This window comes from Atta colombica, unplaced genomic scaffold, assembly GCF_001594045.1.
Source record: "Atta colombica isolate Treedump-2 unplaced genomic scaffold, Acol1.0 scaffold166, whole genome shotgun sequence".
Taxonomy (NCBI): Eukaryota; Metazoa; Arthropoda; class Insecta; order Hymenoptera; family Formicidae; genus Atta; species Atta colombica.
In genome coordinates, this window is record NW_017259257.1 from 261,070 (window position 1) to 278,713 (window position 17,644).

The following is a 17,644-nucleotide window of genomic DNA, read 5'->3' on the forward strand; positions in this document are numbered from 1 at the left end:
CTCGTTAATTTAGTTTAATTTTACTTTATGTCTTAAGCTATGTCTTTCGGTTGAGAACCTTTTCAAATACAATTTTATAAGTCATAAAAAGAGAAGTAAAGTAATTCTTTTCAGTTCTTCAGACAATGTAACGAAAAAAGGATTTATTAGATAAAATTTCATTATCTCAATACAATTTCGTAATAAATAGAGAGATTACTTATAGACATTTACGAATTGTGCGAATTTTGCGAAACTCAAACGCAAAAATATTCAGTTTATCGGACGCTGAACCGGGGCGGAAAGTAGGAACAGGACGAAAGTAACGCACTTCCGACACGAGGGTCTCCGACACGAACTCGGGCGCGATCGCGATCGAACTTCCGTTCGCGGCAGGCTGCCGTCGTGGTCAGAATTTCGGCTCGGTTAGAGAATCGTGGGTTCGCGGGGAGAGGAGGGACTCGTTCGTACGTCCGCTACGCGCGAGTGTGCTCCTCCGGAGCTCCGAAAATAAGTACGTAGAGCGCATTGGGCAATCGAGACTCACTTTAAATTACAAATGAAGCGGCCGGCATACGTGAGGATAAAAACAGGTGAGAATCGAGCCTCCGCGCTCGGTTATGGGGGTGGGCGGATTGTCAGGTACACATACGCGCACACTTAGATGTGTGGGGTGTATGCCGTTACGAGTTACTGTACTGTACGTGAGTTACGTACGTGCGTGCGTACGTAACGTATGTACGAACATACGTGCGTCATGTACGTGGCGTTTTAGATCTCAATCCCGATCCCGATTCCCCCTTGATCCCGATCGGCAGCTGGACTTCAAGAACGGACGTACAGACGGATACTTGCTGCGTACGAATTGTTGCACGTGCACTTGTAACTCTGACGGCCAGTTGCCCGGCTCCGCGCTCTGCGAATCGAGCCGATCGACTACCCCGATAGGACGTATACGCCTTTGCGTAGGAAGACATTTGTCTTCTCGGCCTGATTCTACCTACTTTGGATTGTCCGCCTTCTTCATCGCGAATGGCGGGGGAGTGCGTAGAAATGTGTTGACGAAGGTGGTCGTGAGGTAGTGAAATATTTGCGCCGCCAGATTATTTGTTACTTCATATTGCATGTCTCTTCCGAATTTTTAGGTCCACAATGGGAATGACGAGATCATTATTTCTATTTCAATTAATGATGAAATTTTATTAATCAAACTTTTAAAATGCTCTCTTGTGAATAGAAAATAAATGTAAAAATGATAGCAATGTGCCAATATATAATATTCGACGTGTTAAGAATTTTATTGAAAAACGGATAGTTATTTGACACGACCGATTAATACGACCCGATTAAATATCCGTTTTCAATTTTCATATTCCTTTAACGCGTCTGTCACGTAAAAAGATTTCTAGCACAATAATTTGTTCGGACGGTCTTTTCGCATTCGTTTGCTGCTCGTGTGAAGTAGCCCCGTCTCAACCCCTGAGAATAACCACCCCGTGGCGAGGTGACGTCTGGCGGCGGAATAAGGAACGAGGAAACGAACGAGTGGAGAAAAGGGTGAATCGTCCTAAGGTTTTTGTCTGTGCTAACTCTGGTAGAATATCGATTACAGTGAAGCGACAATGGTAAATGCGAGCAGATGTGCGATCACATAATACACTCACTTGTACAAAGAATCGAATGATGTATTATCGAAATAAAAACTTAAATAGTTAATTTTGCGAAGGATATCTAAAAATAAACTATAAAAAATAAAAAAAATTTGTAGAGCTTTTAAATATTTTTTAAGATTTTTATATTCTTTGAAAAAAAATCGCTTAAAATTTGTACGAAATAAATAATGAGATATCACCGAGCAATAAACCGGTGTAGTTCCAGAGAGAGTTCAAATTCAAAATTTGTAAAGTGCAAGAAACATCTCTGTTTGTTGTTGCATGACAACGGAAATGTGAGATATACGAATTAAGAATTACGATCCGATTCACGCTTAAGACGAAAACACAGAGTTTTGTTTAACGCACAATACATAATAAAATGAAGCAATCATCCTTCATTTCTTTTCTTTTCATGAAATAAAATATTCTGATTGATTGATTTTTTTATTTCTTATGCGTTAAGACTTATGCAAGAATCTGTTTTTCCACCTTTACATGATTTAAGAATCATTTCATTCTTATTATTCAAATTATTATACAATAAGTAATACATTCTTATTATTATACAATAAGGACAAATGATGTTCACGAGCGTTGTGAGCGTGAATCGGACGGCCAAGATATATCCTCGTAGTTGCAGCGTCGAACAATTGAACTCACCGAGTTCCGTTACATCGGTTATATCAATCCACGACCACCTTCATGCGCGTTATCATATTACTGTGGCGGACACGCCGTAATACGCGGGGCACACTACTTTATTCGTCGGGAAATGAGATTAGGATCGTCGCGACAGTCGCGATTTTCGTCGAATCGTCGAATCGGAGGAACGTGCAGCACGCGAGCCATCGAAACTGACGGCCCGGATTAAGAATTCTAACGGTAGGAGTAGCCGGTCGGCTGTAGGATGAAATGAGCGACGCGTCCGGCGCATTACGCAATGAAAGAAACAAATGAAGCTTAATAGAAAAACTGCCCGCGCTAGAAAAACCCATTCCGTCGTGCACTTAGTACAGCTGCGTCAGAAAGTGAATCGGTCATTCTTTCTCCCCTTATCGTCGACGAGATGACGTGTTTCTCGATGAATGAACGCTTCGCTTCGTGACGAGCTCAACATTTAACGTCTCGTAAAATTTCGTACTACTTCAAATATTATTTATTTAACGTAGTTTTAATAAAATTTGTTGCCTCGTGGAAAGTCACGCGGATTATTCAGATATCGACGTTTCTCCAATTTGCGGTATGTCAAAAACGAAGATGAAGTCGTCAATGGTACCTAAACCCATCGCGCGGAAAGTCAGTGATCCGGAAAACTGGACGGCAACAGCGAGACAACTCGTGAATTTTTTAGATCCATTTGGACGGTTGGCTAATTAACAGTAATCGAGCAAACGTGTAGAATCGGCTCGCCGCTGACCGGTGTACTTTGTTCCGGTTCTAAATTTGATTTACATTAAATATGAGAGAACGCTCGTCGGGACGAGCGGTGCGTGCATGCGCGAGTCTACATCGTCGCATTAAATATAACCAAACGCGGCAAACGCGCGTAATGAATCAAATTATTTCGGACCGCGTCGTGGTTGGGGGAATAATTTACCCCGCGCGAAAAGGACAAAAGCGCTTAAAAAGGACGAATTGTAGATTTGGTCGAGTCCGCGTGTATACGCAACGCGATGTATGCTTTGCTGTTTAGACAACCGATCCGTCGATAATCGATATCCGCTGATTCTGGATAATTCAGGATGTCAAATGCGCGTCGTTAGATCAAAGGCCTTGCGTATGTGCGTGCATCGTGCAGCGTGCGTACACGAGCATCCTCGAAACGGCATGGACACGGAGCCCGCGAAACGCGTCGCATCTATTTTTCCCGACTGTACCACCACTGTCGTCTGCGGCTGTGTCAATAGGAGCCAATCTAAGTACATATGCACACACATACGTAATGCAGCTCGCCGCACACTGCGACTCGTGATGCAATCGTGTGCCTCGTGCCTCGCGCAGTTTCGACATTCTCTTTGTCCCGCGCTATGCGCAAAGTGTGGTAACGAATTCCATGATCAGACGTGATCGATCGATTTGGGTCTGAAATTTTAATCACCGGTCTGCGGTGTCTTGCGATCTCGGCTCCGATTCCTAAACATCCAACGAGATTGCGATTTAGTAATCGATTCGCGCGAGTATCACCGATGTATCTGTCGTTCTCGTATTTTCTGAGACTTTATGCGAACCATGAGAGATAAGATAAGCGGATCCAGGATCAAGGTGACGAAGATAGCATCGTGACTTTGGATGGCATAGCGACCGTCGAACCGGAAAAAAACTGATGCGCCTTGTGTGTTATCGGAAAAATATATTGCGTTCCATTCTTACGAATAAATGTAAAATTTCAACGCTTTAAAGAGAACGTAACTTGTTAGAAATATCCATATTTCTCGTGAAAGTATCTACGAGGAAGTTGTAATCATATTAAATTTAATTTTTAAAAGCGCTGATTGTCAAATTGCGACTATATACGCGATGACGTGAAATGTCTTCAGAAGAACGAGTAGTCTTTAAATATTTGCAAATCCTTTTTAATCGTTTAAATTGACGGCGAAGAAAGAACGAAATAATTCATTAGGCGCTGTACGCGGATATAAAGATGACGATGAAAATACGAAGACGAAGCATAGCGCGGTTAGAAATTTTGCAACATCGATGATACAATTAATTTCCTTTTTAATGATTTAGAACGAACGAATAATTCAGGATTATAAACATAGCGAACAAATCTCGTTTATTTTGCAGCAAAGCCCGTCGCGGGCAATTCCGGGCAATGATGAGAGTCATGAAAGATGGCAGACGCCGGTCGATGATCGCGAATATTTTTGCCTGCGCAGTCAGTACTTTCTACCTCGTATATTTGCCGTAAAGTACGAAGGGGATGGGCAGGGGGAGGGCGAAATATATACATAGGAAGATCGTTAATCAAAGCGACTGTGAGCTCTGGTCCGGGATACCCGGCCGGTGGAGCGAACGGCGAGTTTTGCCATTTTTGGGGGGGAAAATTTTCCGCGGAAATCATTGACGTCGCCCGGGTCATCGACGAGCTCTACCCGGCGGACCGAACAGCTACACGACACGCATACGAAGGTACATATCTGTATGTGTGTATGTGTGTCTGTGTGTACCAGAATACACAACGTGGGAGGCCTGTGTCTCGTATATCGGGGTGGTAGTTCCCGCAGAGAACGGCGTGCGACGGCCTCCCATTGGCCTCCCATTGGCCGGTCCGGGGGTGGCTCGCTGCAGTCATCGATTCAGGCAGTCATTGGCTGACTCGGCCCCGGCCGCCATTTTGAATGACTCCGGGATCAATACGCGGGGTGCGGAAAAAAAAGTGCATGCAGGCCCACCGCTGCCCCCGGTTCCCTCGACCGTATCTCACAACCGTTCTATCTCCGTTCGCACGCTACCACCGCTCTCCCTCGCTCTCTCTATCTATCAACCGGTTCATGCAACCACCGACACCGTTGCACCACCTCCTCTTTCCACCCAGGGGCACCCTAACGCCTTTCCGCCGCCGACTACTCCCCTCCCCTCCCCCCTTCCCCTTCGTCGTTACCGCTCTTCCTCCGATGGCATCCCCGGCGCAACAACGCCAACCATCGACGACCCAGTCGAAGGGGGTGATAGGACCGTTTATATGTGTACGCGTGGAGGAACGCATGCATGTACGATACACATACGCGAGCTCGAAAATCATCGAAAAAATACTCGGCGAAAGCGGGGTTGCCGTGGCGCCGCCGCTACCGCCGCCCCCGGCCGTCGCCGCCGCGTTCCACCGTCATTTTCTTCTCCCCCCAGGATTTGTGTCGAGAGTATATGCAATTCTCTCTCGTTCTCTCGCGTGTGCGTTGCTACGTTGCATGCTACGTTTTCAACACAGGCCAACTCGTCGGGAAATAGGAAATTTGAAATCGAAGCTCCACCGCCGCTTGCCGAGCCCACCCTCGTCCCTCTTTCTCCCGCATCACCCTTGATCATCGGTGGAGCTCCCGGGCCTGGCACCAGACCCGGGGGTGCGTCATCGAACTCGGGAAATAGAATGATTCCGCGTACCGCGCGCTCTTTGTTTCGCAGGTCTCGCCCCTTTTTTGATATTTTTTTCCCATTTTTTTTTTTTTTTTTTTGCGAACAGAGCGGAAAGCCCTGCTCGACATCGTGAAATGATTAATCGGACAAAGAGAACTTTGCATGGAAAATAATTTGCTACGTTTTCATGAATATACGATCAGAATCGTATACAGTTAATAGCAAATATAACGATAATCTTTTGTACATCTTTGTTGTATTTTTAAATTTATCAGAAATTCGTTATTATTTTAACGATAGAGGTATGATAGAAAATCAAAACCAAACGAAAACTTATTCATACAGAAAATCGAAATAGTAAAAACCTCATGAGAAAAGAATTCGACATATATTATACTTTCTATCTCCACGAGAAATTTGTTTCGACATGTTTGAGATTCGTTCTGTTATAGATTGATTATCAAGTCATTGCAGACTACTTAATAAACTGTAAATTATAATGATAATATACATAACGATTGTCTATCGGCTAACAGTAGTTATTACGGTAGTCGCTATTATTACGGACACTTTCGTATTTAACTGTTTTACCGTAATAAGCCGTGGTCGTTCTGAGAGAGATAGAGTGAGAGAGAGCGAAGCGAGCAATAGTAGGCAAGCAGAGATACGCGCGAAAGTATGCATTACGCCGGTTAAGTTTTATAGTGGCCGTTGTTAGGTGGTGCCGCGCGCGCGCGAGGGCTGTCATTACAGAGTAACTTGTAAAACAGTTGCCTTTGGACATAATGTTATTTGCACGATATAGATTTATGTGTCTGAAAAATTTCATTCACTGGAAAATTTATCGTTTCGTATATGAACTTCCGCTAAACGATACGACATCTTCGTTCCGGAGGTCGACACCCTCATTGGCTGCGTTCAGTAGAGCGAATAGCATTGCAACTTTTGTAAAATTCTTTAATATAACTGATCTTCCTTATTCTGAATCTAAATGTATAAACAATCATGTTAAAGAATTTTACAAGTTGCAAAGCTGCTTTCTCTGCTGACGCAGCCATTCTCTCTCGTATCGCGACTGACGCTTCAGGGGGATTCTCCCGCTCCTTTCAGGAGCACGGACATGGCGACCCTTCCTCTCAAGCGGCGATTTCGGAACGAAGATCGCACGTACAATAAAAAACTATATAGGCATGCAAAGATCGATATCCAATTAGTTACTTGGGTACTTACGTTTGGAACCGAACTAACTGAAACAAGGACATAAGGCTTCTCTTGGTAGCAACGACTTTTAGATCACATTTTTAGTTATTAAGAATTTTATCGTTTTTTTTCATTTTTCGCTTTTAAATTTACGTTTAAAATCTAAAGTTTCTCAAAACTTGTTAAAAATATACTTTAGTCATATCTTTACAATTTACTTTGTAGGCGTCTAAAGTGTTATCTTTTTGTTTCTTTTCCCCCCTGTGTCTCTCGTTTGTTCCTTCGACAGTGTAGGTATACTCTTCTTCTTTAAGGCAATGCTTTTATTTCAATTTCGTTTCTTCTCTTTTTTTGGTGCTTTTTTGCGTATTTTTCTTGATTTTCTGTATTTTCTCCTTTTTCTTCTTAATCGTCGTCTTTGTAATCGTCGTAATTTCGAAATCAGGATCGCTCGAAAGTGTGTTTTAGCTTCTCTAAATTATTTAAGTCCTTTCGGCAAAACTTAAGAGGAGTTGTTCAGACGTTGTGTTTCACAGACAGAAATCGGTGAGTGTTTCGGAAACGGCGAAATTAATTTTTCAATGAAATAATTATGACAACACACATAACAACACAGTGCGACGCGTCTGAAACAGAAAAGAAAAGGGGGCGCCGGATTCCCCCGTATGTCCTCGTTACGATCGATCCGCGGGATGACTTTGCGATCGACGGTGGGTCCTATTCGCGGTGATTCTCCGCGAATGGATCCACCGATCGTCTCGATTGTTGTAACGTTTTTTTTTGTATTTATTCTTTTCGGTAAAGCGATATACGATTACGGTAGTCGGAATTTCGAATTTCATGATACGTTTGCGAAGAGGGACCGAGAAATATACGAGCGATTATAGAGTACATATCGATTATGGCAGAGTTCAAGTTGTTGAATAAATCGCGAGAGTAATTTGATTCAAAGTAATTTAATTATTAATTCTGAGTTAAATATCCATATACAAAAAGTAAAAAGTAAAAAAAGTGAATAAAAATTAAATTTATAAAAGTAATTTGAAAAAAAGGAAATTTAAAAATTGGAATCCTTCTATAATTCTTTTCAAAGGGTTGCTCAGTGTCATCCCTTGTGTTACTAGTTGAAATGAAATTCTAAGTCAGATATCATCTAAGATATTGAAATAAAAATGCGATAAAATAAAAAGAAACTTCATTCATGCATATTACCCCACGGATCTGGCATCATCGATAGTCGTACCCACCCTCGAGGCATCCCTCGAGTCCACATTGGCGTCAGTCTAAGACCATTCGAATCTCCCGCGTGACAAAAGGAAAAACCTTTGGTATAAGAAGGGGGCCACGTGACTCGAGGAACGAATGAGCGTCTTTGCCACCCCCGCCGCGACGTCCTCGCCCGCCCCCTCCACCTTCTCTCTTTCCCCTTCTAGAGAGGCGCGCGGCGTCGCTCCTTGCGCGTCGTGGTAAGACGCGTCGGGACGCTGGCTCCATCCTTCTCGCACCTTCGTAAGCTCCCTGTCTCACATCCTTTCTCCCTCTCCCTCTTTCTATCTCGTCGCGCTCTCTCCATCCTCGTGCTTTCCCGGACTTTTCTCCCCCACGTGCTCCTCGCGAGTCGGCAGTGTCTGCTGGCACGTCGCGGGGTGGCGATCTTAGAGTAGAAAGGACTCTTCGGAGTCCGGTCTTGCTTTTCCACCTCCTTCTTCCTTAGCGCCTTTTCTTTCGTCTATCTTCTTTCTCTCTTTCTCCCTTTTGTGGATCGTTCCTTACGTTTTCAAGTACGTGTAACGTATGTCCGGAATGTATCGCCTCCTCGAGAGAAGCCCCGTGAGAAGCCGCCCCCCAAACCGTTCCCGGTCCCTCCTTTCCCGTACACGCGGCGCGAGATCTTTCGCGTGATTCTCCGGTTTCTCGCGTACGAGCACCTCCGCTATCGCGGCACGCGTTTCCGACAAATCGTCACGGCACGGCCCGCCGCGTTTACACGGATATTTCCGTAGGATTTCGGTAACCTTTGATAGAGGCATTGCGAGCATCCCCGTGTCTGAGTAGCAACTGCGCCGTGGCCCCGTGCCGGGCACCCCCACCTCACCTCCTCGCCGCCTCTATTGCACCACACGCCGCCCGCCGCCTAAACCGTGCCGAAGCGAGCCACCAACCCTCTCTCGGACGCGCGCTGGCCCTCCACCCGCGCTCCATCTCGCTCCCTCACCGGTTCTCTGCCGCCACCGTTCGCGCTCTCGCACATTCGTCCGCACGTCCGTCCATCCGTCCGTCCGTTCGTCCGTCCGTCCATCCACCCGCTCCCGTTTGTTCTCTCTCTCATTCTCCCTCTCTCTCTCTCTCTCTCTCTCTCTCTCTCTCTCTCTCTCTCTCTCTCTCCTCTCTCTCCTCTCTTTCACGTTCTCTCGCACGGCCATGTTTCGTCTCGCTTTCTCTTTCCGTCCGCTCGGACCACGAATCGGCATTCGCTCGGTTACTCGGACGCGCGCCTTCCTCTTTCGCTGTCTTCCTCACACCACCCCGCCCGCGCCCAGCAGGGCGATGTGCGCTGTGTAGGATGCGCTGCGCTCCATATTACTTGTGTGCGTTTGTGCGCTCTGCGCTCTGCGCGCGGCCGTGCCCAGTCCGGCGCGCGCGCGGCGCTGCGCGGCTAGGCGCACCGAGGCGTCAGGTGGATGACGCCATGTACGTCGTACAGACCGTTTGTAATGACGGTAACTGGCCAACGCCGCTCCTCTCTCAAATCCGGATAAGTTTTCATGGCCAGCGGCGTCGACCGCTACGAAAACGATCACGTTGACACGTCCCACCTCGACAGAGGGTGCGAATGCGATTTGGATAATTTAGTTGCGGAAAAGGCGCGAAAACTAGCGCCTAATTTTTGTTTCGATCCCCTTCTCTCTCTCTCTCTCTCTCTCTCTCTCTCTCTCTCTCTCTCTATTTATCACGTTAATGTGAGGCTAGAAAGGGTTTCTCTCAAAGATATAACGAAACTTTATAAATTTTGCAAGGTTCGTTATAGAGACGGATTAATCTCCATTGTTTTATTGCTAATTAAAGTTATTTTTTAACTCTAGAAACAATCTGAATTCTTGATAATTACTCGTGATAAATATCCGTAGTAGGCTGACGATAATCCATTGTAGAAACTTCTTATTATTAAAGGGGAAGACGTCTTCTCAAGTTTAGACGCGAGTTAACCGAGTAGTCAGTATCAAGTTGGGCATTCGTTAGATCGATATTTTCAATACGTATATTTTCGAGGCTATTTAATTTGCATCTACCGATGCGTTATAAGTAGGTACTTCGCAAAAAAGAACCAACGATAGTATCCCATAAGGAACAACTTAACGACCGTGCTCGAATATTCAATTATAGATTTTACGCGATTTAACGATAGTTAAAGTAGCAGTCTTCACAGTATCTCCAACACTCCATTCTAGGGGACATAGAACGGCTGATAAACGATGAGGGGTGGCTTCTCTGTCGCTACCCAATAACGATTTGGAGGCGTTATCGTGGCTTTACATCCCTTTGGCCCTGCCGTGACAGTAAGGTTAGCATGCCGTTGTTGCGTACACGCCAGAATGGAGTTCACGTTCATCGTGTATTTCGAATCGTGGCACTGACCACAGTACACCCCATAGTACTTTACAACAGGGAGATAGACGACAAGAGCATTATAAAAAGTGTCACGAAGCATTTATTTTTCCTTTTTTTTTTTGCAAGATTTTGAATAGTCTCAAATATATAATTGAACTTTTTCAATAACGGAAAGTTATGTTTAAGACATTTAATATTTATTAGAAACTTGATTAATATAATAATTTCTTTTAACTGTTAGAAAATATTTGTGGAACATTAATGATTTATTTTGAATAATCTTAAGACAAAAATTTCTGTTAAATAAATTATTTGGATATTTCGAAAGGGCGACTTTTAATCTTTGGAGAAGCCCAACCTTCCTGGCATGTCGATCGGTTTACTCCGTCTTCGTCTCTCGCATGCAATAACAATTTGGAGGCGTCCGTGCGGCTTTACATGCTTCGGTACCACCGTGACAATAAGGTTAACACAGCGGCATTGCGTACGCGACGTAACCGGGTACGTACACCATCGTATTTCGAATCCTAGCACTGACCGCAGCTCGCTCCATCGCGCTTCCACGGGGGTTGTTCGGCCGCCCCCAGGTCGGCGTGCCTCGCCTCTGGAAATTCTCCAGCGGCATTCCCTAGCGCGAGCCTTTCGTCGATAGAGAGGCTGGATCTTATTACGACCTGCAGACTACGCGTCGAGGTATGATTTCGTTGCATATGATGCAAGGACTCGAGATCGATCTGTTCCGAGGGCTGAAGCCGACGTTTTCAATTTGCTCTCGCCATGATTGTATTTTCAGCTGGCAAAACTTTTGCATCCATAAACAAAATATTCAATAACGTAAAATGGAAAATCGTATTTTCCGATTTTATCAACTGAATTACATGTCAACATTTTAATACGCGGACCGCATAGTAATAAAATATAAAAATATAATGATAAGAAATTCGTAAATGAAAAAAATATATAAAATAATAAAATTGTAGAGACTAAAAAGACTTGTAACTGGCATCGAATTCCAAACTATCGTCAGAGAGTTTTCTCGAAACTCTCATTTTTTTTTCATTTCTAAAGCATCAACTGCGACAAACGCTCCTTCCCCAAGGACACATCTCAAAGGGAGGAAACCGCGGGAAGGAAGGGTGGCCGCGGTTGAAAAAGAGGGATCTCACTGACGATCCTTTCGTCTCCCTACGTACGTCTCCGGCGGTTCCTCGTAATTGTATCGATTGTCTTAGGGCGACACTACGATCGACCGTTACGCGCCATGAAAGGTGCACCGGTCGCGTACCGTTTCTTACCTCACGTTCCATCCCCCTTTCTTCGTTACGAGGGTAACCCGCTTTGTCGTTTCGCTTGATCGAAAAATAAAAATTCCTAACCGGATGAAAGTTTGACCTGGATCTTTTGTGGACAATGCGGTGAGAGGGGGTGAGTAAAGGGCAGCTCTCGCAGACACAATGCGTCAAAATTTGCATATACGCGAACGGCCAACGACAGCATGTGGCGCATCGCATGGGCTACTTCTCTTTCGAGACAGGGGTATGCCTGAGGAGGGTCGATAAAAGAGAAAAATTGGATTTCGTCGCCTCTATCGTCGACGCGTATGCTACGTACCTCATCGGGGTACAAAGAAGGACAAGGGCCGACGGAAGGCCCAGGTAGGTTGATAGGACTGGCTGACTCCGGACAAGGGGATGAATCCATGTTTTTTTCATCCCTTTACCCGCCTCTCGTCGTACCCAACCCATCGCCTATCGGGTAATCATAATAATGAGAGGAGAAAGACCGGTTGACCATCGGGTGGCCCGAGGGGCGATAAAACAATCGCGGTTCATTTTTTGCCGCGGCAGCTGCAGACAGCGCGGCATCAACCATGATTGTCGAGCACGACCCTTGGACATTGTACAGGCCAGATTTTTGATTTGTCGACGTATCGCCTTTCTCGCGCGGATTGTTTTGATAAGTTTTTCGCGACATCAAGAAAAATAAAAGGTTTGGATTTAATAGAAATCATTTAATTACGCTTATAATACAATGAATATTGCAATTCGGATCGATTTCATTCAAGTATAATAAAATGAGAAAACTGTTGATTTAATTTAAACGCTTGCCTCGTCAAGGAAATCGATTCATCCATCCGTAAGCGGGGATGAAGGCCCGAGAGAGGATCGAGAACGTCCTCTCATCGGAGGGACGGCGATTCGTTGGACACCCTCTTGGCTAGTCGCCTAATGATCGGCGGAGAAATCGTGATGGCGAATGGGTAGAAAGAGATAGACAGAGGGAGTTGTGGGAAGAGGGCGATGGTTGACGTCCTGGGTAATTAGTAAAAACAAAGGAGCTTGGCCAAGAGAAGGAATCGAGAAATGGTCGTCGGAGGCGAACATAAGAGACAAGCTGAAAGAGAAGCAGAAGATCGCGTCAGGGCGACGGGTGGCGATGAGGGCGGCAGTGGGTAGACGCGAGATAAAATCTAAATGAGAAAGTAATCCCTCGACGTTGATGAGGAAACGAGCGAGAGGCAATAGTGGCGAGGGAGGCACGGGGAGGGGCGGACGGTGAGAAACGATCTCTCCTAGCTTCCTTTTTCGTCCTAGGTCATGGCATCTAAGCGCTCGCCCGTTGTGTGGTGGCCTTCTGCGATGTAAACACCTAGCGCATCACAGCCGGTCCGCTGGTGCTATCGGGCTAAGCGCTCGGGCTTAACCTAACCTAACCCAACCCGGAGCGTGTCGACGACCATCACCACCGCCGCTGCCACACGTCCGGCGTATGTAGGTGGCCCTATCGATTCTCACCTCGAGAAAATAACGGGAATCTCTCACGGTGGAGAGAGCTCATCGCTCTCCGCAAAGTTATTTCGCGAAAGTTCCGCGAAACGGCCCCTGTTTCACAACCCTTCCTCCCTCCCTCACCCATATTTCGTTCAGTAACCGCCGTCATTGCTACCCGCTTTGCACCCTCTAGATGGCTAGAAGGGTGGAGCGAAGGGCTCGCGGCTTGAGAGTAATCAAATGAAAACAAAAATCGCGGAGCCAACCTCTCGACCAGAAGCAGGAAGAAAGTTACACGGCCAACTCTCGCCTTTTTCGCCGCAATTTGCGGCCGATTCAGCCGTGAATCTCGGTCCCTCGTTGAATGGCTTCTCGCGTATTTCCATCCGTGTATTTCTCTACCGCCCCATGGACGACCACGGCGAAGGTCAATGTTCTCTTCGTCGAACCGATGCTTGCTCGATGAGAGAGCTCGTGGACAGTTAATCGCGTTCACAAACGATCAATCGCGTTCGAGTTATTATGCTCCAATTTTCAGCTTGATCGTGATTCGTTTTGTTAACGCGCTATTCAGTGCTATTTGATCTTCGGCTGATTTAATAAACACATTGTACTTCAAGTTAATCTTACTCTGGCTGGAAATAGACAAGCTTGGCCTCTCCACACGCGATTTCTTCCGTCCTTCGTCGAGGTCGGCGGCATGAACGACGGTGGCCCAGATTTCACGAGGTTAATTGTAAGAATCACTCTCGCGAAGGAGCTCTCGTTTTGTCCGTAACATTTTTCAACATTCTCAAGAATCGCGTGACCGGCCGTCGAGTGGCGGAAGGCGAGAGTAAATAGAAATAGAGAATAACGACGCGAGAGAACAATCCGTTTATTAAGCGTTTCATATGGGCCAGATGTCCATCCTTCGCGTACGTAACACGTGGATAATCGGAAGAGCCAAGCGAGCCGCCGATGATCGCGGCATATGCCGCGATCTTCTGAGAGAGCAGCTGTGGCCCGCATCAGAATGTATCGATGAGGTAAAGTACAATCTCGGAAGATTATCGTGCCGAAATACATAATACATGTGGAACCTTCCTACGCACGTCGACGCTCTTTTTCGCGAGAACACATTAATGAATATATATTCTCGAATTAATTAATTAATTATTTATTTATAGATATACATTATTTATTATTTATATACGATATAATTATAATACACGAAAGTGTATGTATTTGATCTATTTGGAATCATGCATTTTTTAAATATTTATCATGTTCTTCAAATAATTGCGTATTAATGAAGTTTGTTTGATGAACAACGTTTATGTTTTATGTTCTCTGCCTCTGGCGTATGGAAATTTGACTGTTTTATGATCGTCGAATCGCTTCTCGATATTATAATACTTACGAATCGCGCGTTTAAATAAGTCGCGAACTATTTCGGCTATTTCACTTATCTCCCGAGGTCATCGTTGCCGGATCTCATTGTTCGGGTCTCTTCCCTTTGTGCGCGCGTGTCTGGTCTGTTTTCGGAAAGGGAACAAAGGAGTCGAAAAAAGAAGAGTGAGAGAGCTTAAGGGCGCCATTGTCGAATATCTACGAAGAATGCAAACGGACTGATTTCGCCGCGGTGCGCCGTTCTGCTCCCGTTACAAAAAATAATAATTAGTCGGGCCGTTTTGTGTGTCGTTTGGCCATGGTATAGCGGGGGAATTCTTTTCAACGACATACGATGAGGCATGCTTATGGCATTCCTTTGGGCCTATGTCAATCATCGGATTTCGTACGCACGTCGATCTTCAGTGCAGCCAGCGCATTTTTGGCACACCGTTCGTGAGGTGCGTTAACTTTGTTTATCTATAAAGTCGCGCCGCTGATTAAGTCGTGGTAAAGTCAGGCCAGGCGGGCGCGGAGGGAAATACGGTTAAGATCCAGCAATGTTTCAAACTGCGCGGCGTAAACCACGCCGGCCAACTCGACTTCTTATCGCGCAAGGAGTCCTTACTCGCGCTCTTATAATGAAATTCGCTACGGTGAAGAAAGTTTTAAAAGTGCAAAAGTGCGCCAAGAGACAAAAGAGCGACACGCGGGGAGTCTGACAGGGAGGACGAGATTTAGGAGGATCATAAATCGAGACGATGTCTTGGCGATGCGAGAACCTCGAGAAGATTAGAAAAGAGGCTCTCTCTCTTGGTCTCTTTCTCTCCTTCTTTCTCGTTTTCTCTTTTTCTCTTTTTTTATTTAGAAAAAAAAAGAATTATGACAGAAACTTTGTTTTATTAGTGACAATTTTATATGTGTTTATTTCTCTATAAGGAAAATATGAGAAAAAGACAAGAAAATCTCGATGTGCATAATACAATTTATAAAGTTTCTTAACATCAGATTTGTCTAACTTATTGATATTTGAATTATTTTATCAATAATTAGTCATATCAATAATTAGTCATATCATGAAGATAAAAAGCAAAATACCATAAATTTCAACACCGGAAAAGCGATACGCTTGTTTTTAATTGAAAGCAAAGTCTGTAGATTTTTAATTAAGAAAATTCTCTCTCTCTCTCTCTCTCTCTCTCTCTCTCAAGATCTATCTCCGCTGGTCCATCTATCCATCCATCCACCCATCCATCCGTCTATCGAGTACTGCCTGTTCCTCCGAGGCTCCTCAAACAGTTTTATAATTGATTTCATTTTCATTTATTTTAGCACGAACTTCCCCCTCCCGTCGGCTCCCGCTCGCTCTCTCGTCACTTCACCGTGCCTTGAGAAGACAGTGTCACCCCCTCATCCTCCCCTTCTCTCTTCGTAGTACCCCGTCATCGTCGCGACCTCACGCCGCAATCAATTTAATGTTTTAATTAAGAGAGTATCCGTGAAAAATTAGATTTTAATCGGATCGCACCTTTCCATCGGCACCCTTCTACAGTTCTCTCTATTTATTTTGGGGCGGTGCCCTTTAATAAATAATTTTAATTGCTCTGGCCTTTTCAAGACAGGACTCTCGAACGAGTCGTTCGTTTCTCTTTTTTTCTCTTTTGTTAGCTGTGATTTTCATTGTGTCCAATCTTCTTCGACCTATCTAATCAAATCGCATATACGATGACTCTATGCACTTGCACGTTTACGCGGTTAAATATATACTTTGTTCTTTAATAATACAAGTAGAGCGAAACTTGACAGTTTCGCAAGTGCGTCTTGGCATTTGGTAAAAGAAGTTGTTTTAAATTGCGACTTTTCGGTCATTCAGCTCACGTTCGTCCTATATCAAATCACGCCGAAGAGGGAGAAAGAAAGAAAGCTATATGTGCGTATTTTAATTACGGGCAAACGAAATTTAATTAATGCTGTTGCCCCGGACGGGGGGGGAAGTGCGACGTTCTCGTGCATTCGTCCACATACGATCGATGGATTGTCCTCGAATGGCCAAATCAGTTGCAAAACGAAGCTCCCGCGCCGTTGCCCGGCTAGCCACGCTCGGCGCGGTCTAAAAAAGAAAAAGGTAGGAGAGAGAAGGTCCACCATTTTCCGCGGCTATTCTCGAGTGTTATGCAACCGCCGACCGATGCATTTGGCTGGGCAGAGAGCTTTATGGCCGAAGCTCACACGCGCAAAAATGTTTGTTTTAACTTTGGTGCCCGCCTACCCGTCGCCCCCTGCCTGCATCCCTTCTCTTCTCGCCCCTATTCAGCCCCCGGACGCAGCCTTGAATTATTCGGAATGCGAGAAAATCCGTAAAATTAGACCTTCCTGTTCTTCAGTGCATCTTTGTCCCTCCCCCGCCCCCTTTATCTTGCTCACTATTCTATCGCGGTGGAAAAGTTGGCCGAACGACGCGAGCGGACTTTTCTAGCGTTACCGCATAAATGCACGTCGATCTCGCCAACGGATTAATCGATGAGTTGAAATTAACCCGCGGATATTCGCGTCACGAAACAGACGTTGCTGTAAGTTAAAATAGCGCGTACATAATAAATGTAAATTTACTTTTATCGACTTTAACATTTCAGAGAAGTAAAAATGGAATTGGATTTATAATATTTATAGAAGTACAATTCGCACAATCATCATTGTAATAAGAAAATATTGCATCTGATCTGAGAATATAACGTTGCATGGTCATCGCAGACTAAAACGTCCGGCAGCAATGAGAATTGCGCATTTAGAAGTTGATTTGTCTCTTCTTTTTTTTTTTTTTTTTTTTATCAAAATTATATCGATGCTTTTAAGATATTTCCATTTGTAAGTCGCGGCATTAAACAACGAGTATCCCTCTTCGACATGCTAATGGAAATCGACTTAAAAAGTTGCCCCGCATGGCCCTGGGGATGCCACCTGCGAAATTTCGAAATCTTCCAGCGA

At 45.0% G+C, this 17,644-nt stretch overlaps 1 protein-coding gene across 1 annotated transcript in view; it reads right to left on the bottom strand.

Annotated features, from left to right (window-relative positions):
• The window catches only part of LOC108686172, an 18,375-nt gene extending 6,157 nt beyond the window's left edge, over window positions 1-12,218 (bottom strand). Inside the window, exons 1-2 of the mRNA XM_018191310.1 lie at window positions 12,129-12,218; window positions 11,056-11,263 (exon numbers count right to left, since the gene is read on the bottom strand). Coding sequence (XP_018046799.1) covers window positions 11,056-11,263; window positions 12,129-12,218 — 298 coding nt within the window. The remainder of the gene's footprint in view (window positions 1-11,055; window positions 11,264-12,128) is intronic.
• Between the last annotated feature and the right edge of the window lie 5,426 nt (window positions 12,219-17,644).